The sequence below is a fragment of the Crocuta crocuta genome, unplaced genomic scaffold (assembly GCF_008692635.1).
Source record: "Crocuta crocuta isolate KB4526 unplaced genomic scaffold, BGI_CrCroc_1.0 scaffold214, whole genome shotgun sequence".
Classification (NCBI taxonomy): domain Eukaryota; kingdom Metazoa; phylum Chordata; class Mammalia; order Carnivora; family Hyaenidae; genus Crocuta; species Crocuta crocuta.
The window spans coordinates 1,465,186-1,489,208 of NW_027529999.1; the positions used below are offsets into that span (position 1 = coordinate 1,465,186).

General features: G+C 57.1%; 1 protein-coding gene across 1 annotated transcript; it reads left to right on the plus strand.

The window, feature by feature from the left end:
• Positions 1-24,023, plus strand: LAPTM5 (lysosomal protein transmembrane 5). The gene is made up of 8 exons (XM_077763551.1): positions 1-159; positions 15,058-15,151; positions 15,783-15,859; positions 17,244-17,375; positions 18,052-18,174; positions 19,313-19,408; positions 21,460-21,552; positions 22,679-24,023. The coding sequence occupies exons 1-8, from the start codon at positions 73-75 to the stop codon at positions 22,766-22,768; spliced, it is 792 nt and encodes a 263-aa protein (XP_077619677.1). The 5' UTR covers positions 1-72; the 3' UTR covers positions 22,769-24,023.

The following is a 24,023-nucleotide window of genomic DNA, read 5'->3' on the forward strand; positions in this document are numbered from 1 at the left end:
CTTCCTCTTTTCTGCCCTGCTCCAGGCGCTGGGCTGTCCCCTCAGTGCCTAGGAGCAGGGGACGGCAGCACCATGGCCCCCCGCGCGGCTGCCGCCCGCCACACCTGCTGCTGCTTCAACGTCCGCATCGCCACCACCGCCCTGGCCGTCTACCATGTGGTGAGTGTGCGTGAGGGCGTGCGGGCGCGTGTGTGTGGAAGAGGGAGGCCCCCATCTACTAAGCCCCTCCGATGAGAGGACCGTCGCCCACCCCCGCTCCGCGGGACCCTGGCCAGGTCCCTTTCCTGCTCCGGGCCTCAGTTTCCCCTTTGTCACCCTGGGGAGGGGGCCCTGCAGCAGCTGCCGGAGGGGAGCAGTGGTGGGAGGGAGGGTCCTCATTCTTAGCGAATGGAACTCACACTGTCTCTGAGGCTCAGTTTCTGCCTCTGTAAAATGGGACAAAAGAGCAGCCGCAAAAGTGCGTCCATCAGAAGCCAGGAATCTCGGGAGAAATGTGGGCTTGGACTGTTGCCGGGAGACAGAGTCAGGCCCCAGGCACAGCCTGACTCTTCCTGGAGGGGTGGGGGGTCCTGGGCTGCTGCGGGCGTGAAGGTGGGACTCTCTCCTTGGTGCTTCTCGCGGTGGGGGGGAGGGGCTGAATCCTCTTGGTTTATAACCCCCAAACCACTGCCTTCTCGCCCCCGAAGGAAACCTGAGATCTTGTGCTAATGGGTGGGGTGACCTGCCCGGCCCACCTGGCCCGCCTGAGGGGCAGGGGCCCAGCAGTTCCCCTATGGAAGCTGGCATGCAAACCCCCCGTTCCCTGCTCCCCAGCCGCTGTGGGGCCTTTGACTTTAAACTCCGAGTGACTCTGGGCAAACCACAGCCCCTTGGGGCCAGTGGCTCCCCGCTCTGTCTCAGTGGGTGCAAGTTGGAGTCTCCGTTCTGTCCTGCCTGGACCCAGCCACCCCACCGCACGACTCCGGGCCACACCCAGCTCCCCCAGACCTAGGCGCCTTCCCTCAGGGTGACTCAGGGCCTGTGGTTAACAGTTCTCTCAGGAGCCTCGAAGGGCTTCCTCAAAATTAGCCTAAATCCGGCATTCTCTGGGGGGCTGCTGGAAAGTGCTGAAGTCTGGCTGTATCTGCTTCCTGTCTTGAGCAGGGCAGGCAGCGGTGCGGCGAGAGCCCGGCCTTCGGCGGGGCGGTGCTCCTCTGCGGATCAGTGCACAGCCTCTGAGTCCACTCCTGCGTGCAAACTCCTCGTCTCCCCGCTTCCTAGCTGTGCAGCTGCGGACCGCTTACTTAACCTCTCTGAACCCCGGGTTCTTCGTCAAAGATAATAATACCTTTCCGACAGGGCTGTTGTGAGGATTAGGGAGTTAATGTCTACGAGGCACAAAAGCAGAGCCTCAGACGCAGAGCCTGCTGCCGCATGGCAGCCAGAGTCAAGCTGTCAGACCCCCGAGTGCTGGTTCCGGGCGCTGCTCGGGGGTTGTCTTGCGTACGTCCTGCCAGTGTGAGGATGATCGTGAGAGAAGCGAGTGGCGCCTGGGCCGTCCCCACGTGAAATCCTTAGGGTCCCTCCCAGCTCAGCCTGGGCTACATTCTCCAAAGGACAGTGATGTCGGCAGCCGTGTCCCTGTGCAGAACGTGCCCCTGGGTCCTGACCCCGGCCCTGCCGCTAACTGCTTGTGTGACCTCGGACAGGTTTCTCTCTGGGGCCTCAGTTTCCCTTTTATAAGATGAGGGGAGGGGACGTGGACTGAGGCAGAGGTTTCAAACTCTAGCCTCCTGTGGGCCAGACAGGTCATGTAAGTGAGTGACCCTGCGCCAGGTCCACCCTGGGGGCTTGTCTCTGCTTCCGCTGATTGTTGTTACAAAAGAATGCGGCCCCAGGAGCTGCTCCCCTGACATTTAGAGAAGCAGGAAACACAGGCTTTTACGCCACATTTTCTGGCATTTCCACGTTGAGGGACCGGCTCAAGGTGAAAGAGAAATCCCTGTGCGGCTTGGACCGTGCCCACACGCGGGCTGCTGGAGCCTGGCATCTGTCCTGAAAACCCCAGGCTCTGTGACTCTTGAGGATTCTTCTTGATTGCACTGCCTGAGGCCCTCACCTGGACAGGATGAGGTGACATCAGGGCCTGCCTGCAGAGCTGGAGAAAGTGTGGGCCAGCGATTAGGGAAGCCTTCTCAGAGGCGGTGCCGCTGGTGGAGGCGTAGAGCCTGGGTGGGGAGGAACGGGTGTGCTGAGTGTAGAGGCTTTGGGGGGGGGGGTGGTGGCTTGTATTGGGGACACTACACAGACCAGCCCGGAGGCTTCGGCTTGGGGTGCAGGCCATGCCAAGGGCTCTGAGCGACAAACCAAAGAGTCTGGAACTTCGCTGTAGCGTGCTGTTAAGATCTGGGGCTGGAGAACTCTTTGTCTTGGGGACTGGACTGTCCAACGTAGGATGTTCCGTACCTTGGCCTCTATTCACAAGGTGCTGGTAGCCTCCCCCTGCCCCCCCTCCTGCCCAGTTGTGATAACCAAAAATACCTCCAGACGTTGCCAGATGTGCCCTGGGTGCTAAGTCACTCCCAGTGGAGATGTCTGGTCCTTAGTCCTTAGTTCCAATGGGGGGGTGGGGGGTTGTCCTCTGGAGAGGCCTCTGCTCCTTCCCAGAAAGGACAGGGAGCGCTGGGGGGCTTTCCTGTGGCTGCGCGGTGGGGGGGCCAGGTGTGCTGTCCTGGCCTCTAACATCTGGATGGAAAAAAGGAAGCTATTGCCCAGATGTGTTGACCGCCCAGGTTGCCATCATCTGGAGTCAGTCGTGGGTGACAGCATTCAGGGTTATTCATAGACTTGGCCTCCCTGGGGAGGGCTAAATCGGGTCTTTGGTGTGTTCAGGCAGCGCTACACTTTACTGGCCATCGGGGCCGTTACTGCAGGAGGTCGGGAGGACCCCGGCGTCCGAGGGCTGGGGCGTGAGGGGCTTCCTCAGGCCCTCGCTGGGTTTGTGTCGACCGACCTCGGTCACGGGGTATTTCTGACTCAAACTTGCATGCATAGGGGAGTCAGAGAACTTTCTTAAATTGGCCTCTCTGGCCCCGGCTCGTCTGGCATCCCAAAGCACGTCCTAGATCCAGGAGAGGAGGCAGGGATGCCCAGAAGACCCTCTTGCCCAGAAATCTCTTCCTCTCTGACTTCTCCCATCCGAGGCACCCGGACCCCCTTAGGGACGCAGTGCTCGGGTGCCAAAGCGTGCAGCCGCTGTGATTTCAGAACCTCGTAGCCACAGGCGGGGGGGAGGGAAGGAGGCCGGGGCTGGCTGTCTCTGGGCTATAGGGCTGTGAAAGCTCTAGTCGCTTCTACACTCCCGTATTCTCTGTATTCGGTACAATGAGCAAGTATGACTTTTTAAAGGAAGCTTAATTTTAGAATGGTTTTGGATTTACGAAATGTCGCAAACCCGGTACAGAGAGCCGTGCGCCCCACACCTGTTTTCCCCTAGGGTCAGCCTCTTACACGATGGCTCCCCTGTCACAACTGACGGAAATCCACACTCTATTCAGACTTTCTCAGCTTTTCCCCGACATCTTTTTTTTTTTTTCTTTTCCTGTCTCAGGATCCCGTCCAGGATCCCACGTCACGTTTAGTCCTCATGTTCCTTAGGTTCCTTGTGGGTGGGACAGTTTCTCAGAAGTCCCCTGTTTTTGGTGACCTGGACAGTTTTGAGAAGTCCTGGGCATGCGTTTTGTCAAATATGCATCCGATGGGGCCTGTCTGATGGTTTTCCCCCGGTTAGGCTTGGGCAAGTGTTTTCGGGAGGAAGACCACAGAGGTGAGGGGCCATGCTCAGCACGTCGTATCGAAGGGTATGGACTCCTGACATGTCTTAGCACTGTTGACGGGGACTGTGGTCACCTGGTGGCAGTTGTGTTTGTCACGTTTCTCTCCACTGCTCCCTCCTCCTGTCCCCCCCCTCCTGCCCCCCCCGCCCCACCTTCCACACTCTCCCTTTGGGAAGAAAGTCACTTAAAGAATGGGAAGAGAGCACCTGGGTGGCTCAGTTGGTTAAGTGACTGACTTCAGCTCAGGTCACAATCTCACGGTCTGTGAGTTCAAGCCCTGTGTTGGGCTCTGTTCTGACAACTCAGGGCCTGGAGCCTGCTTCGGATTCTGTGTCTCCCTCTCTCTCTCTGTCCCTCCCCTGCTCATGCTCTGTCTTTCTCTCTCTCTCTCTCTCTCAAAAATTAAATAAACATTAAAAAAAAAAAAAGAATGGGAAGTTATTTCTTGAGGGCAGACAAGCTACATAATGCTTAGGATATTTGGAATTTCTCATGGGAGATTTGTCTGTTTTTCTCATTTGTTATAAAAGGAAACAGGGGCGCCTGGATGGCTCATTCAGTTAAGCGTCCGACTTCAGCTCAGGTCATGATCTCACAGTTCGTGGATTCAAGCCCTGCATCGGGCTCTGTGCTGACAGCTCAGAGCCTGGAGCCTGCTTTAGATTCTCTCTCTCTCTCTCTCTCTCTCTCTGCCACTTCCCTGCTCGCATTCTGTCTTTCCCTCAAAAATAAATATTAAAAAATTTTTTTAAAAGCCAAAATGATTTATTTATTTATATCAGTAGAAATTCATGGATGTTTATTTTATATTTGGGGCTACCATCCAATGCTACTGTATTTATTGGGTTGCTCGAGTATACTGCTTTTTAAATTGGCAAAACAAAGTAAAGCCATCTCTACTATTTGAAGGAGTCTGTCCTTAATGAAGATACATCCTCCAACATGCCGAGCCCCAGGCCAAGGACAATGGTGATAATGGCTTTGCTGGATGACAGTGTGGGGGCACAGATGAGGGGCCTCTTCCCAGTCCTTGAACAGAGTGGGGACGGGGGCAGGGAAATCAGGAGAGGCTTCTTGGAGGCAGTGGCATGCTTAGGGATGAGCAGGCCTGAGCTTGGGGCTGTTGGGGAGAGAAGCACAGGCCAGGTGGAGGGAGCAGCTTGAGCAAAGCCTTGGGGGTGGGAAAGACCATGTGATGTTTGGAACTCGGGGAAGTCCACGAAGCTGGGGTTTAGGGAGGGGTGGCTGTGAGGTGTGGTGGGGGAGGCTGGGCTGAGGCCCTTATTTCATAGCCGCAAGGAGGGCTCTCTGCTTGGTCCAATTCTCTTACTTTATAGATGGGAAAGCAGAAGTTCAGGAAAGTTCCCCAGGGACAGGGAAAGAGCCGGTGAGTGAACAAATGAATTCCTTACCTGGCTCGTGGCCCGTCTAACTGGGAGACTCTGCCCTCACCCGTCTTCATTTCTTCTTTACGGTCCAGGGCATGGAAGCTTCCTCCTCCAGGAAGCTCTCCTGCTTTGTCTTTCTCGGACTCTTGGGGGCTATTCTTTTCTCCATTTGGGACTGAAAATCAGAGAGCCATCTCCATTGCTAACCTGGGGCAGACAGGCAAGCGCTTTGCTGTCTGGACCTCAGTTTCCTCATCTGAATGGGGTCGGTAGTCTTGGCCTCAAGGGCGAGTGCTTTGGGGCACTGAGCTGATGCGGCCCCGTTGGAGTGAGGAGTGCAGGCTGGTGCCCAAGGTGGGCTGGGGGAGCAGACCACACCTTGGAAAGCTCATCTGTGTGGGGTCTAAAAATAGAGGCCCCAACTGCCAGGTGGGGAAAGCCCCGGATGAAGTCTGTTAGAACCTCCGCCTTCATGCCTGATGCCCCTGTGTGGGGCAGAGAGGCCTCTGTCTGTGCACGGCTTGTAGCTCCGTACCTTCCTGGAGGGGTGAGGAGGTCAGAGGGGTGGGGCAGGGGTTGTGGCCCCTCCTAGTGCCGTGGCCCAGGGGCCGTAGTGGGAACTGAGCTGTGTCCTCGTCTTCTGGGATGTGCACCCCACCTTCTAACTTATAAAATACCGGAGGCCCACCTGACCACTTGAGGGGGCTGTCAGACCCCCTGGACCGATGGGGGGCGCTGCATGCAGGGGCCCCCCTGGGGGCAAAGTTAAGCATCTCCCGTGTCACCAGGCCTGGAGGGCTGAGTGACGGAGCTTTGCAGCCTGTGACAGGGGCGAGGAGAGGCCAGACCCCAGGCTGGGCCTCGTTCTCTTCCCACTTCCTGGTTCTCAGGCCCAAGGTTGAGGGCGGGAAGGGGCTTCTGGGCATGGGGTGTGTGTGGGGTCTCAGTCTTTGGGAATCAGCCGGGTTGGAAGGACCCACTGCTGGCAGAGGAGGGCCAGGTCTGATGGGGTGACACTTCTCAGTCAGCCAGGGGGTGAGTCTCCTATTTTGAGGTCCTGGGACCAGAGCCTCGCTCTGTGCTCACGGCGAGGCCGGTGCTGGTCTCCTGTAGGGAAGGGGCCCGCAGGGGCCCTAATGAGGCGGAAAGCTGAGCAAGAGGCTACAGAGGTGAAGGTTCTGGCCCTCTTTCCAGTCCTCAGCCCTGCTGCAGACTGGACCATCCCTCCCCTCTCCTAGCCTCAGTTTCCTCCCCTGTCAAACGGGGGCCAGCGACCCAGAAGCGGGAGCCATTCCGAGACTCACAGGAAACCGGGTGGAGACGACTCAGCACCTAATGAGCGCCCCACAAATGGCAGCTACCGTTGGAGCCCCGTCCGGCAGGAGGGAGCAGGCTTGGGGGCCAGTCGACTGCGCAGCCTGTGGCGGATGAAGGACAAGATCCCGGGGTGGCGGGGGGTGTGTAGGGGGGTCTTGCTCACGGCCCAGACCGTGGTGGGGAGGGCACGCTCCCTGGCAGTGACAGGGGAGGTGTCAACTGTAAGACCCGCGGGGGCCCCGTTCGTAGAAACTCAGAGCCCACGTGTGAAGACACAGTTTCGATTTCACCTGCACAATGGCGAGAAAATGAGAATAACAGAACTTCCCTCCCGAGGCTGAGATGAGGGCAGAGGTGTGCGGGGCCCAGAGGAGGCCGGGCCTCTCCTCTGTGCCCAGTGGTTATGTTAATTCTCATCATGGCGGCGGGGTGGGGGGGCTTTGCTCTGAGGGTAAATAGGGAATTGATGGCTTATGGGGATCGTCTGGAGCATGCAGGGTGCTCCCCTAGATACTCAGGAAGCTGAGGATGATGGGGTGGGGCCAAGTCTGGAGAACAGCTCTGAGCCCCCTGGAAAGGGCTCCCCGTAAGGGGAGATGTGATGACCCCTCCCCACTCCTGAAATGGCAGAGGCCACTGGGATTCACTGGGCCAGGAATTTCACTGAAAGCCTTTTGGCACCGTGTCTTCTTTCATAGGGGCAGGTCTGGGAGGGCAGAGGGCAGAGGGCAGGCCTTGCTGGGCTGTCACAGGCAGGAGGCAGGGGGTCCCTGAGGATGGAACGCTGGCCCCCCCAGACGGCCCGGGCCAGCATAAGATCCTCCCCATGCGGTGCTCCCATCTTGGCAATTCTCATGCTACACTATGATAAACCGAGGCACGCGCCATCTGACTCAGGTTCTGTGAGCTTCCCGCCTTCGGACGAGCTCTCCTCTCCGCCCGCAGTGGTCTTTCTCCTGCGCTACCAGTCCCGAAGTCACAGCCCCCGGGAGATCTCCTGCTCCCCCGTGTCTCCTACATCCCTCCGCCAGCCCAGCCACACGGCCGCTACCATTTCCTGGGGGTCTGTTGGGTGCCTGGCACGGACAACCCCAGGCTGCAATCACCTTACAGTTCCCTGAATGCGGCTTGCCCTTCCCTCTGTCTGGAACACCTTTCCCACTGCCCTTCGGGTGAAAACATCTTTAAGACTTCCTGCTTCTCAGAAGCCTTCTCCCTTCTCAGAAGCCTTCCCGGAGCCCCCAGTCCTGGACCCCAAACTCCCGGTAGTCACCCCCATCCCGAGGCAGCCCCTCACACCCCACCCCTGGAGCCCTATGGATCATGTCTTCTGGCCTGGAGGCCCGGAAACCTGGTGTACTTTCTAATATCCCCAGGGCCCGTCACACAGTCCATGCCAGCTAATCACGTTTCGAGGTGACATTTGCAAACCTTCTAGGGACGCATCACTTACATATCACGAGTGCACGTCTTGAACATTTACAAAGCGAACACACCGTGTGACCTCCACCCAGATTACAAAGTAGGACAAGGCCAGCACCCAGAGGCCCCGAGTGACATCTCCTCGTCACCACCCTTGCGCCACTGGCTTCTTCCAACATGTGTTCTAGAACTAACCAGGATGAGATTTCACAGCGGGCGCCATGCTGTGTCTGGCTTCCTTCTCTCATGCCGTGTCTGTGACCCTCTTCTGCGTTGCCGGGCGTAGCCAGCAGCCCGGCTGTATGATGTTTCACTGAATGAATGTACCGCCGTGTATTTGCCTGCCCTCCTGCGGGAAGGCTGTTTCTAGTCTAGGGCTATTACAGATAGGGTGGCCATGGCCCTGGGGACTGGTGGTTGGGTGTCCACACACAGGCACTTCTGCTGGTCAGTGGGTCTTTCTTTTTTTTTTTTTTTTTTTCCAGTGGGTCTTTCTGAATCACTTCATCTGCTGCTCATAGTGGGCGGATCCTTCTCTCTGTTCTGCAGATGGGGTAACTGAGGCCCAGAAGGTGGGGGCAGTGAGCAGGGGAGGAGGCCGGGGAGGGCAGCCTGGCTGGGGCCACCCTGGAGCCCTGGCTCCGGGTGGGGAGGGTGGTAGATGATATCTGGGCTGGCTGGGGAGGTGGCTGGGGTGATAGTGCTGTGGGGGAATGGCCCCCACCCAGTGGCCCTGATAAACGTCGCAGGAAGTATGGGTGGCGGGGGAGGGGTGGGGAGGGAGAGCTTCCTCTTGACGTTGATGCATCTGGCTGTCTTATCCTCCTCCCAGATAAGCGGGGGTGGGGAGGCGCAGGGAAAACAGAGTGGGCAGGAGAGCTTTGGTGGTGATGAAGGTGATGATGATGATGGCCCGAGTGCACAAGAGCCCTTGGGTCCCTAAGCCACCAGAGGCAGAGGACACGGGGTCTGGGTGGAGCAGCCCTGCGAAGGGAGAGGGGGCAGGAAGGGGTGCGCGCCCGGGACTCATTTCCCATTTTGCAACTTGCATTATGTGTTGAGGGAGGGTTGAGGGCAAGCCCGGGCCTGGCTCCTTGTGCAAACTCAGCCAAGTCACACCCCGTCCCCCCCCATCCCTGCCCCAGCTCTCCTCGGATGTAAGTGGGGAGGGGGGTGCACAATCTGACCTCGCAGGTTTGTCAGGAGTAAATAAAGTGAAAGGCCAGGGAAGTGCTCTGCACCAGCTGGCACGAAGTAGGTGCTCACTGAGGGGTGGGTCTCTGTAAATGGTGCCCCTGGAATCTCAGAGGCTGGGGCCCTGCCTGCCTGCTCCTGGTGTGTCCTGAGCACTGGGTGGTCCGGAGAGTGGGCCCACCTTCCCGGGCAGGGAGGTGGTGGCAGAGCCCCGGAGACGGGGAGCTCATGTCCCCGCCAGCCTCACTGTGATTGCCATCACCACAATTGAACCGAGGCGCCACCACGGTCATCAGCATCTGCAGAGACATCAATGACCACTTCCCAGCACGCTCCCCTGGACTGACTCTATCACCACCACCCCGGCCACAGCCACGGTCACAAACGTCATCGTAACTGTCACCATCATGCCAAACCCAGCCACGCGACAGCCAGTCCTCATCTCCCAGCAGTATCCCCGGACTCAGCCCCACCCGACCCGCATTTTGTCCCTTACAGGCAGCCGTGTCTTCACCGCCACTGTGGCCGTGGCCGTGTTCCGTAGCGACCCCCTTCCTCCCGCCGCTCCTCCTGCAAGCCCTGCTCTCTCTGTTCCAGCTCTAGCTGTTGGGTGCACCTCAGAATCCCCAGGAAAACATAGAAAATCTCCCAGCTTCCCGGCCGGCTCAGCTCAGGGAGGTTGTGTTTGAGAAAGAAGGGGCAGGTAGGGATAGGCAGGGGACTGAGCCCGGGGAAGAGCAGAGGGAAGAGGTGAAGGGGAGGGATGGAGGGCAGGGGTGGCAGCGGGGTGGGCTGAGCTGGGTCAGGACTGATGTGATCTTGCAGCCTGAGCCCTGGCTCGGTGTCAGCACTGAGGCTGACCCTGGCTCTGCGACAGACTTGCTGTGCGAACTTGGGCTGGTTGTTGTGTCTCTCTGGGTCTCACTTGCCCGTTGGTAACATCCCCTACTGCGGGGAGGCATCCCTGCCCATGAATTTCCCTGGGTCTGCACTGCCAGCCTCTGGGCCTCTGCATATGACAGTCCCTCTTCCTGGAATGCTTTGTTCTCTTCTCTGTTGGGAAACTCCTACCTATCCTTCAAAACCCTACTCACTTTTCCCATTGGTGAAACCCTCCCTGAGTCTTCCAGACAGTGGTGATCACTCCCTCATCAGGGACCCTCAGTCTTCTGCATGTCCCTTGTGGTGACTCTGAACACACAGGTCACGCATGGTTCACACCCAGGGACTGTGCCACCAGCAAGCCAGGCCAGGATGAGTGGCTTAGCTAGAGAGCACCTGGGGCCGTTATGTGCTCAGAGAGTCTTTGCTGGACGAACAAACACAGGGAGTGAATGAATGCCTACACAGATGAATGCACACTGCCCGACCGTATTTGTTTATGGAGCCCCTGCTGGAAGGCTGGGCCCCACGCTGCCATGTCATTTGACCTGACAGCCACCCCGTGGGGCGAATCTGGTTAACATCCCCATCTCCCAGACGAGGAGGCAGGCTCAGAGAGGTTAGTGGCTTGCTCAAGGGCACAGAGCTTGGGTTGGACCCCGACCACCCGATCCAAGCGCCCTGGCTCTTCCTTGCCTGATCCCACCGCTGAAGAGGAAAGGCAGGGAGAAAGGTGCTGCTGCGGGGGAGGGGGGGGGGACAGGTGGAGGAGCGGGCTTGTGGGAGGAGAGGGGCCCTGTCCTGTCCCCGGGGGTCGTGGGCCAGGGCCCAGCCAGACCCTCAGAGCTCTGGGAGAAGGCAGCGCTCTGTCCAGGTGGGTAGCAGCAGGGGTGTGGCAGGGGCGAGGGAAGGTGAGGGCCAGGGGCCCGGGACATCCTGGGGTCTCCGGGTCCCTCCTAGTGTACACAGTAGGATCACCAGTTAATTTCCGGGAACCTCAAAGGCTCTTGGTTGGGGGCTTGGGTGGAGCGGTGAGGGCCTGCGGATGAGCAGAGCACAGCTCCAGGTGGGCAACCCTGGCCTAGGTGTGACATGCCCTAGTTTGCAAGGAGGGGCGCACATGGGGGTGACCCTCCTCATTGACCAGAGCGGGTAAGCCGAGGGCAGGGAGGAGTCAGGACCTGGCCAGGGTTAGGTGAGGCAGTGAGGGAGGCCTTTGGTGGCCCTGGGTTGGAGGTGTCCAGAGCTGCCGGGGGCAGGGTGGGCAGATGGTAAGACCAGGGGCCAGGCCCCCTCAGCCCTGGGTGGAGCCCTGGACCCTGGGAGCCCAGGCAACAGGGTTCAGATCCCTGGTGGCCACGTAAGTTCTCTTCTGTGAGCCTCTGTTTTCTCATCTGTAAAATGGGGAAAATGTTGCTTCTCTGGCAGGGTTTTGGGAGACTGCGATGTAAGCCTGTGTGTGTAGGTCTGAGCACACAGTAGGTACTCAATAAATGTCAATTCTTCCCCATCCCGTCTCCTACGGAGCTGAGGCTCCTATCTTTCTCCTGGATTGGGGCCAGTGTCTTCTGCTGAAGGTCAGGGGGCTGGCAGAGAGTCTGAGTCAGATTCTGAGTTTGCCTGGCTCTGGGCTGGTTCCTGCCTTCTAAGGGCCTCAGTGCTCTCACCCAGCAAATGGGCACAGAATGATCTCCCTCCCTTGCAGGGCTGTTGAGAAGGTGGGATGGAGGGAAGGCTGAGCCTGGTTTTAAACACAGGCGATTCTTACACAAGGAAGACCACTTCTGGCACCTGCTGACCTTGCACAAACTGCAGGCAGAGAGGGGGTGGTGCCCCTCTGACTCTGCCCTCCTGGGGCGCAGGCATGGGGGCGGAGAGGCGGGCCAGGCTTCCAGCAGAGGCAGGAAGAGGTTAGGAGGGGCTGGAAGGACAGTGGAAGAAGGAATCAAACCTAGGGCCCATTGGCCTGGGTTTGAATCCTAGCCCTAGAGATTTCCAGCTGGAGGCCACAGGCAAGTCACTAGACCTCTCTGAGCCTCCCTTTCCTCATCTGTGAAGTGAGGGTGGGAGTGTTCGGAAGAGTTCCTTTGCTGGGTGTGGGAGGACTGTGGGGATGGTGTGGGTCGCATGGAGGGCATACACGTGTCCCTGCCCTTCCCTCCTCTTCACAGGGAGGGTAGGATAGGGGGATAGGGTAGGGGTGGGGCGGGAGGGGGCGGCTGTGATGCCAAGGGCAGGATCGCAGGCACAGTGGCAGGGCTGTGAGCCATGTTTTGGGCCAGAATTGAAGGATTGGAGACAGCTGTGGGTTAGCCTTGGTCTCCAAAGTGCGGTGATGCCCGAGGTGACCACAGGGGCCTCAGGATGACAGTATGGTGGGTTTCCAAAATTTTCCACTATATTCTTTATCAACTTCTGGATGTGTGTGTGTGTGTGTGTGTGTGTATGTGATAATGTTCATGGTAACCAGAACAGTGGCACGTGCATACGGTTTTGAAATAAAGAAATATAGAGGAGTATGTTCAAAAGGTTTTACTGACCCAGGTACATGGTCAAAATATCTGCACTCTCTGGGGTACGGGCTAACGGGGCACTGAGGTGTTTTGGGGAGCAGGGTGTGAGCCAAGGAATCAGGAAGGCCCTAAGAGACTTGGCCTCCAGTCTCCACTCTGTCCCCAACTTGCTGTATGTCCTTGGGCAAGCCCCCTAACCTCTAAAACAAGCTCCTAAAACAAGCAGAGGGAGCTTATAAAATGAGTGGGGTAGAGGCTCTTTTGAGCAGCTGGAGGTCAGGATTGTCTGATGCTGAGCTTCGTTTGGGACTTTCCATGTGCCCTTCTAAGCCCAGCTGCATCTTATCCATGGTTTGCTCTCATACCCCCAGGGATGGGGAGCTCACCACCTTGCAGGGTGCCCTATTCTCTCCTGGATGAAGTTTTCATCTACCTCCCTTCCTCCTTCCCTCATTAAAGGTGAAATGGAGGCGGGGTGCAAGGGGCTGAAACCCCAGCATTTCGGGGCTGAGGAAGCAGCTCTTTACTCTTGGGGCTGTTTCCTGTGGGTGCCAGCCACAGCCCCCACAGCATCTGCCTTCCGCTCAGGGCTGCTCTCTACCTTTCTGGTGAAACAAAGCCTTTTATTGGGTCAGCTCGCACCAGGTAGAAGGGACAGCGAGCTCGCTGTCCACCCCCTGGCACCCTGCTCCTGGTACCGCTCCACCACCTCGTGTAAGCTCACATCAGCCAAAAGCAGAGTGTGTTTGCTGAGCCCCCACTGCAGGTCCCAGGCTTGGTGTTTTGCAAACACCATGCTATTCCTTACAAAGTCCAGTGATTGCCAGGTTCCAGATGAGAAGGTTCCAAGAGGTGAAATGACTTGCCCAAGGTCACGTATTGATCTGGATTCAAATCCACCTCTGTCTGACCTGGAGCTCAGCTCTTCACCGCTCTCCGGTTCTGTCCCTTAGTGCCCCCGTGAACAGAATGTAACATGGCAGGAAGACAAATTGAGACCTGTGTCTGAGCTTAAAAAAAACAAACCACATAATCAGCAAGGAAACAGATGGTAGGTGTCAGCTGAGCATGAGTGACTAGTGCAGGGCCCCCCAGAAAGCCAGTGTAAACTCACGCCATGTTAATAGAGGTAGGGCAACCACTACAAGGAAGGAGATAGTCTGGTGATTCTCAGTGTGGGCGGATGGTGCCTGGAGACCGTGTTCTGAACACAGTAGAAGTACTTAAATAGAGGCTGCATGGCACAGGAATCCTGCATTGGAAGGCAGAGGGCACAGGCAAGATCATGTCCAAGGTCCTTTCAAAGTGCAGTTTTGTGGCTGGACTTCAATTGTCACCAGGGCCACAACACTCAGGCCTATCAGATTTGGATGAGGTTTGTTCATTTGTCTGTCTGTCTGTCTATCCATCCATCATCCATCCATCATCCAACTATCTGTCCATCCACCCATCCATCCATCATCCATCCATCCATCCACCCATCCATCCATCCGTCCATCCATCCATCCACCCATCTATCCATCATCCATCCACCCTTCCATCCATCCATCCACCTATCCATCCATCCATCCATCTACCCACCCATCCATTTATCCATCATCCATTCATCCATCCACCCATCTATCCATCCATCATCCATCCATCCATCCATCCGTCCATCCACCTATCCATCCATCTATCATCCATCCGTCCATCCGTCCATCCATCCATCCATCCATCCATCAATCAATCATCCACCCACCCATCCACCCATCCATTCAATATGATAGCTAGAGCAGTGAGCAAGAGAGACACAAGCCTTCCCTGCTTGGAACCTCTAGTCCAGTGGAAATAATAGCAATAACAATAGTAAGCATAAGTGAATTATTCCATCTGGCCCCACTACAACCCTGTGAAGCAGGCATTATTATCCCCAGTTTGCAGATGGAGAAACTGAGGGCACCTGGGGGACGGGATTGATAGGGCTCCCCGGGATTCATGGAGCAGGTGCTCTCAGGCCTGTGTTGAGAATTCCAAGAGCTTGAAGCTTTATGTACTCAGATGCCGTGACTAAGATCCCATCATGCCCAGAGCCTGTTTTTATAAAAAACGGGGGAGAAGAGGGACCAGTCATTGGTGGGGGACCTCAGGCCCCTCCCTGCCAACCTTGACCTTCAACAGTCACAGTTATTGTTTTATCAAGAACCAGGCATGGTTCTAAGTGCTCTCCCAAGATGCTCTGACTTACTCCTCATAATAACCTTAGGTAGCTACTAGTACGATCCTTATTTTACAGATGGGAAAACTGAGGCACAGAGAGACTGAGTAACTAGCCGAAGCTCACACAGCTGGGAACAGGAAGGAGGACTATGGGCTTGAGCTGTCTCTCTGTTTAGGCCACACCTTTACCCAGGATGCTCCATGGGCCTGGCCTTCCATCTCCTCCAGGAACCTCCGCACAGGCCCCGGATTGCCTGCTACCAGGGTGGGAGGGAGCAGGGGTGGGGGTGTGCGGGCCTCGCTGATGGTCGCTCTGTCTGCCCACAGATCATGAGTGTATTGCTGTTCATCGAGCACTCGGTGGAGGTGGCCCACGGCAAGGCCTCCTGCAAGGCCTGGCAGACAGGCTACCTCAGGCTCGGTAGGTCTGGCGGGAGGGGGAGGGGACCCAGGAGGGGCCCCGGCTTGTAGGTAGGACCCCGCTGGGGTTTGATGCCCTGCCTCTTCCCTTCTGAGCCTCAGATCTTTCATCTGCAAATGGAGATCTGTCCCCACCCAAGTCTCTAGGTGGGAGAGCAGAGGGGCTGGTGCTTTGCAAACCTAACCGGCCTGGGCTGGTGATGTTGTCCCCTCACGCCTCTGTCAATGGCTGCCCCCAACGCTGGAATAAACTGGAACCTCCCGGTGGTGGGACCCGGCCTCTGAGAACCTCTCCGGCTGCACTGTGCAGCATCCCTTTGCTCCCTGCCCCAGCGGTGCTGACCCCACCGAGCTCAGCCCTGTCCCAGACAGGCCGCCTCCTCAGAAGCCCTCCCTGATCTCGCCCTGGCTAGAGCAGACCCAGGCCACCCTCCCACCCTGCAACCTGTGTTGCCCGAAATGTCCTGTCTTTGGTCCCCAAGACTGAGAACTGCAGGAGGCCAGGGCCTGGGCTTGCTCCTTCATTGTCATAGCCACACCACAGCAGTGGTTCCCAATATGTGGTCCCCGGAACCTGCATGGGGTTCCCGGGGGCACCTCTGGACCACTCACTGCTCTCCCTTGCCTTGCAGCCAACCTCATCTCCAGCTTCCTGCTCATCACCATGCTCTTTGTCATCAGCTTGAGTCTGCTGATTGGAGTGGTCAAGGTGAGAGCTTGGTTGGGCGAGGGGGAGGGGGTGGGGCCCTGGGGATTGGCAAGGAACCCCCAGATGCCTTCCCGCCCCCCTTCCTGTTCACACCCACTGAGTGGGCAGCACTGGCTGTCAAAGGGGGGGAGTTGGGTATTTTGGGACACCCCTCCTCCGCCCCTCCCCCTAGAGATCTTCACGCTTACCTACTGTTTGGAAAGCCTCGTTTCCATGCCAGGCTCCTCGGGCTGGAGGCCTTGGTTCCCCATTAAAATGCACGCTCCCTGGGTGGGGGCTCGCACACCGATGCTCTGGTTGTCATAGCTGGTGACCCATATGCCTCGTGAGCTGCAAATGCAAGCAGGGAGTTTTGACAGCAGAAAGAGGAAGGGTCATTCTGAGGCGTGGGGACAGAGGAGAAGGCAGTGCGTTTTGTCCTCAGTGAGAGGAACCAGAACAAAGAGTGTAGACGCCTCCAGCTCCGTTCCACCCAGCGAGCAGATGACAGAGAGACAGACAGACTGTCCCTGGGCCCCCAGGGGACAGGAAGCCAGGGCCTCGCCACACAGCCCCCAGAGCCTGACCCAGCAAGAGAGTTTTGGGAAGGATTTTACCCCGTGCAGAGCGGGCTCCCAGGGTGCTTGAGCAGCAGCGCAAGTGGTCTGGCTAGAAAAGTGGATCGGGGAGTCCCGGAAGGCTCTGAGATTGAGCCTGGGTTGTTCTGGTGGCCTCCTGAGTGATTTTAGCCAGCCATCTGGGAGACCACAAAGCCACCCCCCCTGTGATTTTGTCCCCAACAGCAGGTTCGAATGCACTCATACTGGCCACCGGAGTCACTAGCTTTCAGTTGAAGGAGAGGGACTCCAGCCTCAGGCTCCCAGGGGCTCTAACCATGAAGGAACACCCTGGGAGTGGTCACACAGGGAAGGGTCCCGCCCAGTGCAGACTCTTCCCCACCCCCGGACCTTTGCTCAGACCTCTTCTGCCTCCATCAGCCTCCCATTTCCCTCGTGGTTCTTTCCAGATCTAGCCTCAGCATCCCTACGTCCAGGAAGTTCTCTCTGATCCCTCCTCATCTGTGAAATGGGTTCTTGAGAGCAAACTGGGTCAGACCCTGCCCCTGGAGGCCCCGGGGGCGCTTATCTCTGTAGATGGGAATGTTCCCCGTGTCTCCTGGGACATCGAGATGCCTTGCGTTCAGGGCCTGGGGCTGACCTTCTCCCTCATCCCCAGAACCTCCCTCAGAGGAGGGCACGTGGGTCCATGGGGAACGACCTCAACCGATCCAGGAGGGAGAGGGCCATACTCCCCAGGGAAGGGAGCTGCCGGTGATGGGGGTGGGGGTCCCTGGGGGGCGTCTGGCTGCGCAGGGCTCCCTGACTGTGCCGGGCCTGTCTTCCAGAACCGGGAGAAATACCTGCTGCCCTTCCTGTCCCTGCAAATCATGGACTTCCTGCTGTGCCTGCTCACCCTGCTGGGCTCCTACATCGAGCTGCCCTCCTACCTCAAGTTTGCCTCCCGGAGCAGCCGGGCAGTGAGTACCCAGCCCTGACCCACGTCCCATGACCGGCCCTGCCCGGGGAGGCGATAGAGGCTCAGGCTGGTGAGGGGGGGAGTCCCCCGGGCCCCTCCGGAGGTGATGAGCCCAAGCCCCGTCAGATCACCCCAGGTCTCCTCCTCTGTAAAACGTGCCTGTGACGGCACATCAGCACGTGTCACGGGCATCAAATGAGGAAAGTGTATACAGGGGGCTCAGCACCTTGCGGGTAACCAGCCACAGGGAGGGCGCATGCCCATCTCAGCCTCCAGCCCCTGCTTTGTCCCTCCTTTGCGACCGAGCGGAAGGAAGGAGGGTAAAGATGATTGAAGCCAATGCTGAGGGCGAATATCCCGTGACAGAGGGTGCCAGTCCCTGACTCGCCGCCCCAAAAGTGATCTTCAAACTTCCCCTAACTGTTGCCCTGGAAGAGACTGAGTTGTTGGACGCAGGCTGGGCATCAGGAGCCCCCCGGGCCGGCTGCCAGCCCTTGGCGGGAATCTGAGAAACGGGCGTCCGTCTCTTTCCGGGTGCTGTGGGCTAGACAGTCACTGACATCCCTGGCTGACTCTCTGGGATGAGGGAGCACTGCGTGCCCCACAACGCGGGGACCTCTGGGTCAGGGCTTCATCGCCGGTTGTCTCCTTCCTCCTGCCTCCTCTGCCCTCCCCAGGGCACCCCCAAGGTCCCCCTGATGGCGCTGCAACTGCTGGACTTCTGCCTGAGCGTCCTGACCCTCTGCAGCTCCTACATGGAGGTGCCCACCTATCTCAACTTCAAGGCCATGAACCACATGGTGAGTCAGGGCTGGGGGGCGCTCACATCATGGCTGTGTGGCCTTCAGCAAACTGCTTGCCCTCTCTGTGCCTCATCGCTCAGGCTAGGCTCCCTACCTAAGTGGAGCCTGGGGTAGGCGGACTCTTGTTGTGCGAGTGATTTATTGAGGGAGCACTCTCTGGAAGTCACTTGAAAAGGAGTCAGAGAGGGGCGCCTGGGTGGCTCAGTCGGTTAAGCATGTGACTTCCGCTCAGCTCATGATCTTGTGGTTTGTGAGATCGAGCCCTGTGTGGGGCTCTGTGCTGACAGCTCACAGCCTGGAGCCTGCTTTGGATTCTGTGTCTCCCTCTCTCTCTCTGCCCCTCCCCTGCCTGCACTGTCTCTCTCTCAAAAATAAATAAACATTAGGGGCGCGTGGGTGCTCAATTGGTTGAGCATCCAACTTCGGCTCAGGTCATGATCTCACAGTTCATGGGTTCGAGCCCCATGCCGGGCTCTGTGCTGACAGCTCAGAGCCTGGAGCCTGCTTTAGATTCTGTGTCTCCCTCTCTCTCTTCCCCTCCCCTGCTCACACTCTGTCTCTCTTTTCTCTCAAAAATAAATAAATGTTAAACAATTTTAAAAAATAAAAAGTAAAGGAGTCAGAGAAGCAGGAGAGACAAAGCAAAGAAGCCAGACGGACATGCGACTTTGGTAGCGTCCCTGCTCGATCCCAGAGGGTGCCCTGGTGTGTGAATTGTGTCACAGAGATAATATTCATCTTTTTATAGCTGTCTGGGAAGTTGTCCCCAGAAGTAGTGACTTGGAATGGCGAGGCTTAGCTGGATTGTCAGGGTGTCTTATGAGGTTACCCCTGAGGCAGGGGTGGGGGCTGTGGACGCCAAGGGCTTGACTGGGTCAGGAGGGCTCACTCCCGAGATGGCTCACTGGCATGGCTGGGACGTCCCTCCCAGGTACTTTCAGACTGGGTGGCTCTGCCCTCTGGAGAAGGGCATCCAGTGGCCCCACTGCAGCCGGGGGACGGGTGCTCCAGCCGGGTAGGACCACTGGGCGGGTATGCTTAGCTCGCTGTCATGCCGTGTCATTTCTCCGCGCGCGGACGCTGGAAGAGTTCCTTGAGGGCTGAGGCACTGACTCGGCCCCCAAATCTGTTGCAGAATTACCTCCCCAGCCAGGAGAGTGTGGCCCACAGCCAGTTCATCAAGATGATGATCATCTTCTCCGTCGCCTTCATTACCGTCCTCATCCTGAAGGTGAGAGGCCCCGCCCCACAGCTCTGGGAAAGCCCAAGCCCGCCCACACTGGCTCCTTGGGCCCCACTTAGGCTCCCCGGGAACATCCCATTGACAGGGAGGGGATCCTCGAAGACCACCTGCGCTCAGGTGTCAAGGACTTAACATGTAACCGGGAGAGACCCTGATCCAGGAAAGGAGGAGGTGTTTGGTTTGGAACTAGATTCAGAAAGTCTTGGATGTGGGGCGCCTGGGTGGCTTAGCCGGTTAAGCGTCCGACTTTCGCTTAGGTCATGATCTCGCGGTTCGTGGGTTCGAGCCCCGCGTCGGGCTCTGTGCTGACTGCCAGCTCGGAGCCTGGAGCCTGTTTCAGTCTGTGACTCCCTCTCTCTCTGACCCTCCCTTGTTCACGCTGTCTCTCTCTCTCCTAGAAATAAATAAAACATTTAAAAAAAAAAAAAGAAAGAAAAAAAAAAAGAAAGTCTTGGATGTGACTCCCAGCTCTCCCCTTGCTAGCTGTGTAGTTGGTGTTCCAGCCACTTCTCTCTGGGCCTTGGCTCTCATCTGTGAAAGGGACATAATTAATATTGCTTTGCCCCTGTCACGGGTTTATATGACTCAAGCACCAAAATAGATGGGTCCTGAGGCCATATTACTAGAGGTTTGGTGATGAGGGAGGGAGGGGAATGGTTTTATTCTTCTCTGGGGTGGTCCGGCCCAGAGGATAGAGTCCCCTGTCAGGTCCCAGACTGGAGTGTGTCAATAGCCGCACGACCAGGAGGGTGGAGAGATAAGAACCCTGTCACCCAAGGGGGCCGAGGAAACCAGGGCGATCCAGCTGAGAAAAGAGATGAGTCAAGGGGGACACGATCACTGCCTCCAAATACCCGAAGGACCGTCATGGGGATTCCAGAGGCAGCCCTGGAACCCATCACCCAGAGCCACGGGGAGGCTGACGGCGACTCCGCAGAACTTTAAAGTGTTCTTTTCTGCTTCTGAAAAGATGAGCAGAAAGGAGGCAGTCAGCTCATCACCCACCACCCTCAGGGACCACGTCCCCATATCTGGGTGCATTTCCTCCCTGTCTTTCTGTGTAACCGGACATCACTGCCTCCTTTAAGGCAGCCTGGAAATAGAACTTCACTCCTTTTGAACCTTCCCTCTAAGGGCCGACCCGGCACAAGGGCTTTAGTGAGGTGCAATGAGAACTTTCTGGAAGGCTTGGGGGGACCGGCTCAGGGGTTGACGTCACACACAGTGCTGGAGAACAGCTCCCCGAGGCTCACCACACAGCCCCCCTTCTTTACCCCCCAGGGTCCCACACGCTGCCTCCCTGGCCACCCGCCCCCTGCTAGTTTTCCAGGCCCCTCCCACTTCATTCTTTTGTAATTCATTTTATTCATTCCCGCCACCTCTGCGTCCCCATTACGGGATTCCATCCCGTAAAACAAGAGGGCTTCCCAAGACCCACTCTCCTCCCTTTAGGGGCAGAGAGAGACCTATTGGCTATTGTCTCTTGAACAGATTCTCCGGGGCTTCATTACCCCCCCACCCCCCAGGTCTTACATCAGCCACTAAGAGGAACCAGTTGCTCACATCATCTGCCAGATGTCTACATCTGCGCATGTAGTTTTTCTGTACTTATAGACACGGATACTGCTGCCTACACTGTTTTGTAATCTGTTCTAAAGAATGACATATCCTAAGCAATGTGGAAGAAAAGGTTTCCCACCATCATCCTTGGTTCAAGAAGGACAGGGCCATCTCAGGAGGTAGTGAGCTTCCCGCCTTGGCAGGGGGTGTAGAAGAAAGATTTGTACGACCGTTGCCAGGGAGGCTGGAGGGGGACCCAGAAGCCCCCAGAAGCCCCCTTCTGCACTAGGTCTGGAGCACCTGGGGCTGGCCGGTGAGGCACCCCTCAACTGGAACAGGGCTCTGAGGAGCAGCGGCTGGATGCTGCCTTCCGGGCGGAGCTGGGGGTCCCCGGGAAGTGCCCAGCCCAGGCCCTGGATGCGCTGGGACAGCGGGAAGAAGGGTCAGCAAAGCAGAACCTGACCCGGCTCTTTTTCCAGGTCTACATGTTCAAGTGTGTGTGGAGATGCTACAAATTCATGAAGTACATGAACTCAGCCGAGGAGAGGAGCGGCTCCAAGGGGCTCCAGAAGGTGAGCCGGGGCAAGGGTGTCAGGTCCAGCCCTGCCGTTTGCTGTGTCATTTGGGGCAAGCCTCTCCCCCTCCCTGGGGATGCTAGAAGACTAAGATGCTACCCTGTGCCGGAGGCGGGGGTATATAGCCCAGAGTGAATCCAGATACAGAGACCTGATTGCAACTCAGGGTGAAGCATGGGGGAATGACAGCGTAGAGGAGGTACTTGGCCTCATCTGGGGTATCAGGGAAGGCTTCCTGGAAGAGGTGACACTTGACCAAGTCTTAGGCTGTCAGTTGATACAAGTTAGCTGGAACAGGGGAAGGGGCCTTCTAGGCAGAGGGATGGGGTGGACTTAGAAGCAGCCGATTGGAGATGTGACTGGCCAAGTGCAGCTGGTTTAAATTTCCGGTGTCAGTTTCCTCACCTGTAAAATGGGGATTGTTTTAGTCAAGACTCTTTTGGTTGCAAATGGCAGAAACCAACTCGGTCTGACTCCAGTGCAAAAAGGGAATTTATTAGCTCCCAGGACTTGAAAGTCCAGTGTAAGGCTGGCTCGGGCTGGCTGACTTGTGACATGGAGGTGCGATCTCACTCTCTCCATCCCTTGACTCTCCTCTTCTCAGTGTTCGCTCCATTTGCACTAGCGCTTTCCTTGTGGTGGCAAAACGGCTGCCAAAGTCCCTAGGTTGACGTCCCACCCTCCCGGCAACCCCAGCAGAAAGTCCCAGCAGCTTGTCTGATGGACCAGCTTGGGTCACAAGCCTGTCCCCAAACCAAGGATGATAGCCAGGGGGGATGAAATTCTACTTGGCGTGGCCGTAGGGGTCCCATGTCCCCCCACCTTGGGTTTAAGGGGTGGGACCACTTCTGAAAGCATGTGGACCGAGAACGTTTTCCCAGGGAAAACAGTGCATGGTGACCCAAACAAGGGGGCTTGAGGCTGAACAGGTAGAGGCAAGCCTGTCTCCCATAGGAATAGACCCTACACCTGCCTCGTGCATGCACAGTAAGTACGCAGGGTACTTGGTGTACAAGGTGCTGGTCATCATTATTCATTTGGCCAGAGGTGGGCATTGGGCTCCAGGTTGGGAGCCTGGTTCCTTCCGGCCGATCTTCAGCCCTCATCTCTCTGTTGCTCCCAGGTGGTCCTGCCGACCTACGAGGAAGCCATGTCTCTGCCATACAAGACTCCAGACGGGGACCCAGCGCCACCCCCCTACTCGGAGGTGTGATGTCCGCCAGGCCCCAGCCCTGCTGCTGGGAAGGGCGGAGTTATCTCGCAATCCGCTTCTTCTTCGCTTTGGTGGCCCCTGCGGCCGCGGGGTGAACTGCCCGGCTGACTTCCGGACAACTGGCCCATGTCCCCCCTGCCCACCGGCCTGCTTTTCCTGTGGGGCCCGGGAGATGGATGCTCACAACGGGGTTGTCACTTGTGGCTGGCGGACTCCTTGAGTCTTTCAGAAATTCCAACAAACCTCAACTTATTTTGATCAACGCTAACCTTTGTTTCAACAGCTCGTCGTTCTAAATTCAGTGGGTTTGGTTAAACAGCTCGCACCTTGACCAGTTGAACCACGAGGCTGACTGATCAAAAACACACTTCTCAGGGCAGGGAGGTAGCAACAGCCCTTCGCCTTGGCTTTTAGGCAGTTTTCTATTCACGCGACAGACAAGTCCTCCCCCCCACCAAGCCCAGACCTCCAATGTTTTCAGATCGCTTGTTTCAGCTGTTTCGGCCAGCCAACCATGAGGGACAAAATTCAATAAGAATAATAATGATACAAATCAAATTAGCCCCCAAGCCATTCCATGCAATCGAGTCCAATAACTGGGCACCCACTCTGGTCAATTTGGTACTGCCGAGCGACTGAATAAATTGTTCATTCAAATAAAAATTCAGGCAGTTGTCAAACATCTTCCAGAAGCCACTTCCAGGAAATAACAGTTGTTTCCATCATGGGACCGTCCCGACACACGATTGCTTTGCTGGAGAGTCGTCATCACCAACAACTGGCCACACGTGGTCCGTGGAGTCACGCAGCAGTGGGGGCCGGCCGTGAGGCGCCAGTCCATTCCGCAGGGTGGCCCCTCCGTCACCAATTCCCACATAGGGGACTCGGTCCGGCCCAATGCTTGTGCTTAAGCAGAAATTTAGCCCTGATGCCAGGCAGGTCCATTTGTCAGACTAAATCCACATGTTAGTTCAGAGCAGGCAAACCCTGTGGGCGCAGACCCTGCCCCGGGCGCTCGTGTTGGTGACGGCAGAGGGAAGGTTTGGGTCCCAACACTCCCTCTTTTTCCTGTTTCCGGGATTCCCGAGGAAGCTGACCCCAAGGCGGAGACAGGGCCATGGAGACAGGTTCTCTGGGGTCTGAGAGGGGGATACAGAGGGAGAGGGCTGTGCAAGAGGGTCCCTGCCAGCACCCCCTTGTAGAATTGCTTTGTGTGCGACGGGGAATACATTTCAATAAAGCAGCATCATGCTTC

Coding starts and splice junctions, on each gene's coding strand:
- LAPTM5 (XM_077763551.1), top strand. CDS start 73: ATGGCCCCCCGCGCGGCTGCCGCCCGCCACACCTGCTGCTGCTTCAAC. Junction 17,376..18,051: donor CCTCCCGGAGCAGCCGGGCA/GTGAGTACCCAG, acceptor TGCCCTCCCCAG/GGCACCCCCAAGGTCCCCCT. Junction 18,175..19,312: donor TCAAGGCCATGAACCACATG/GTGAGTCAGGGC, acceptor AATCTGTTGCAG/AATTACCTCCCCAGCCAGGA.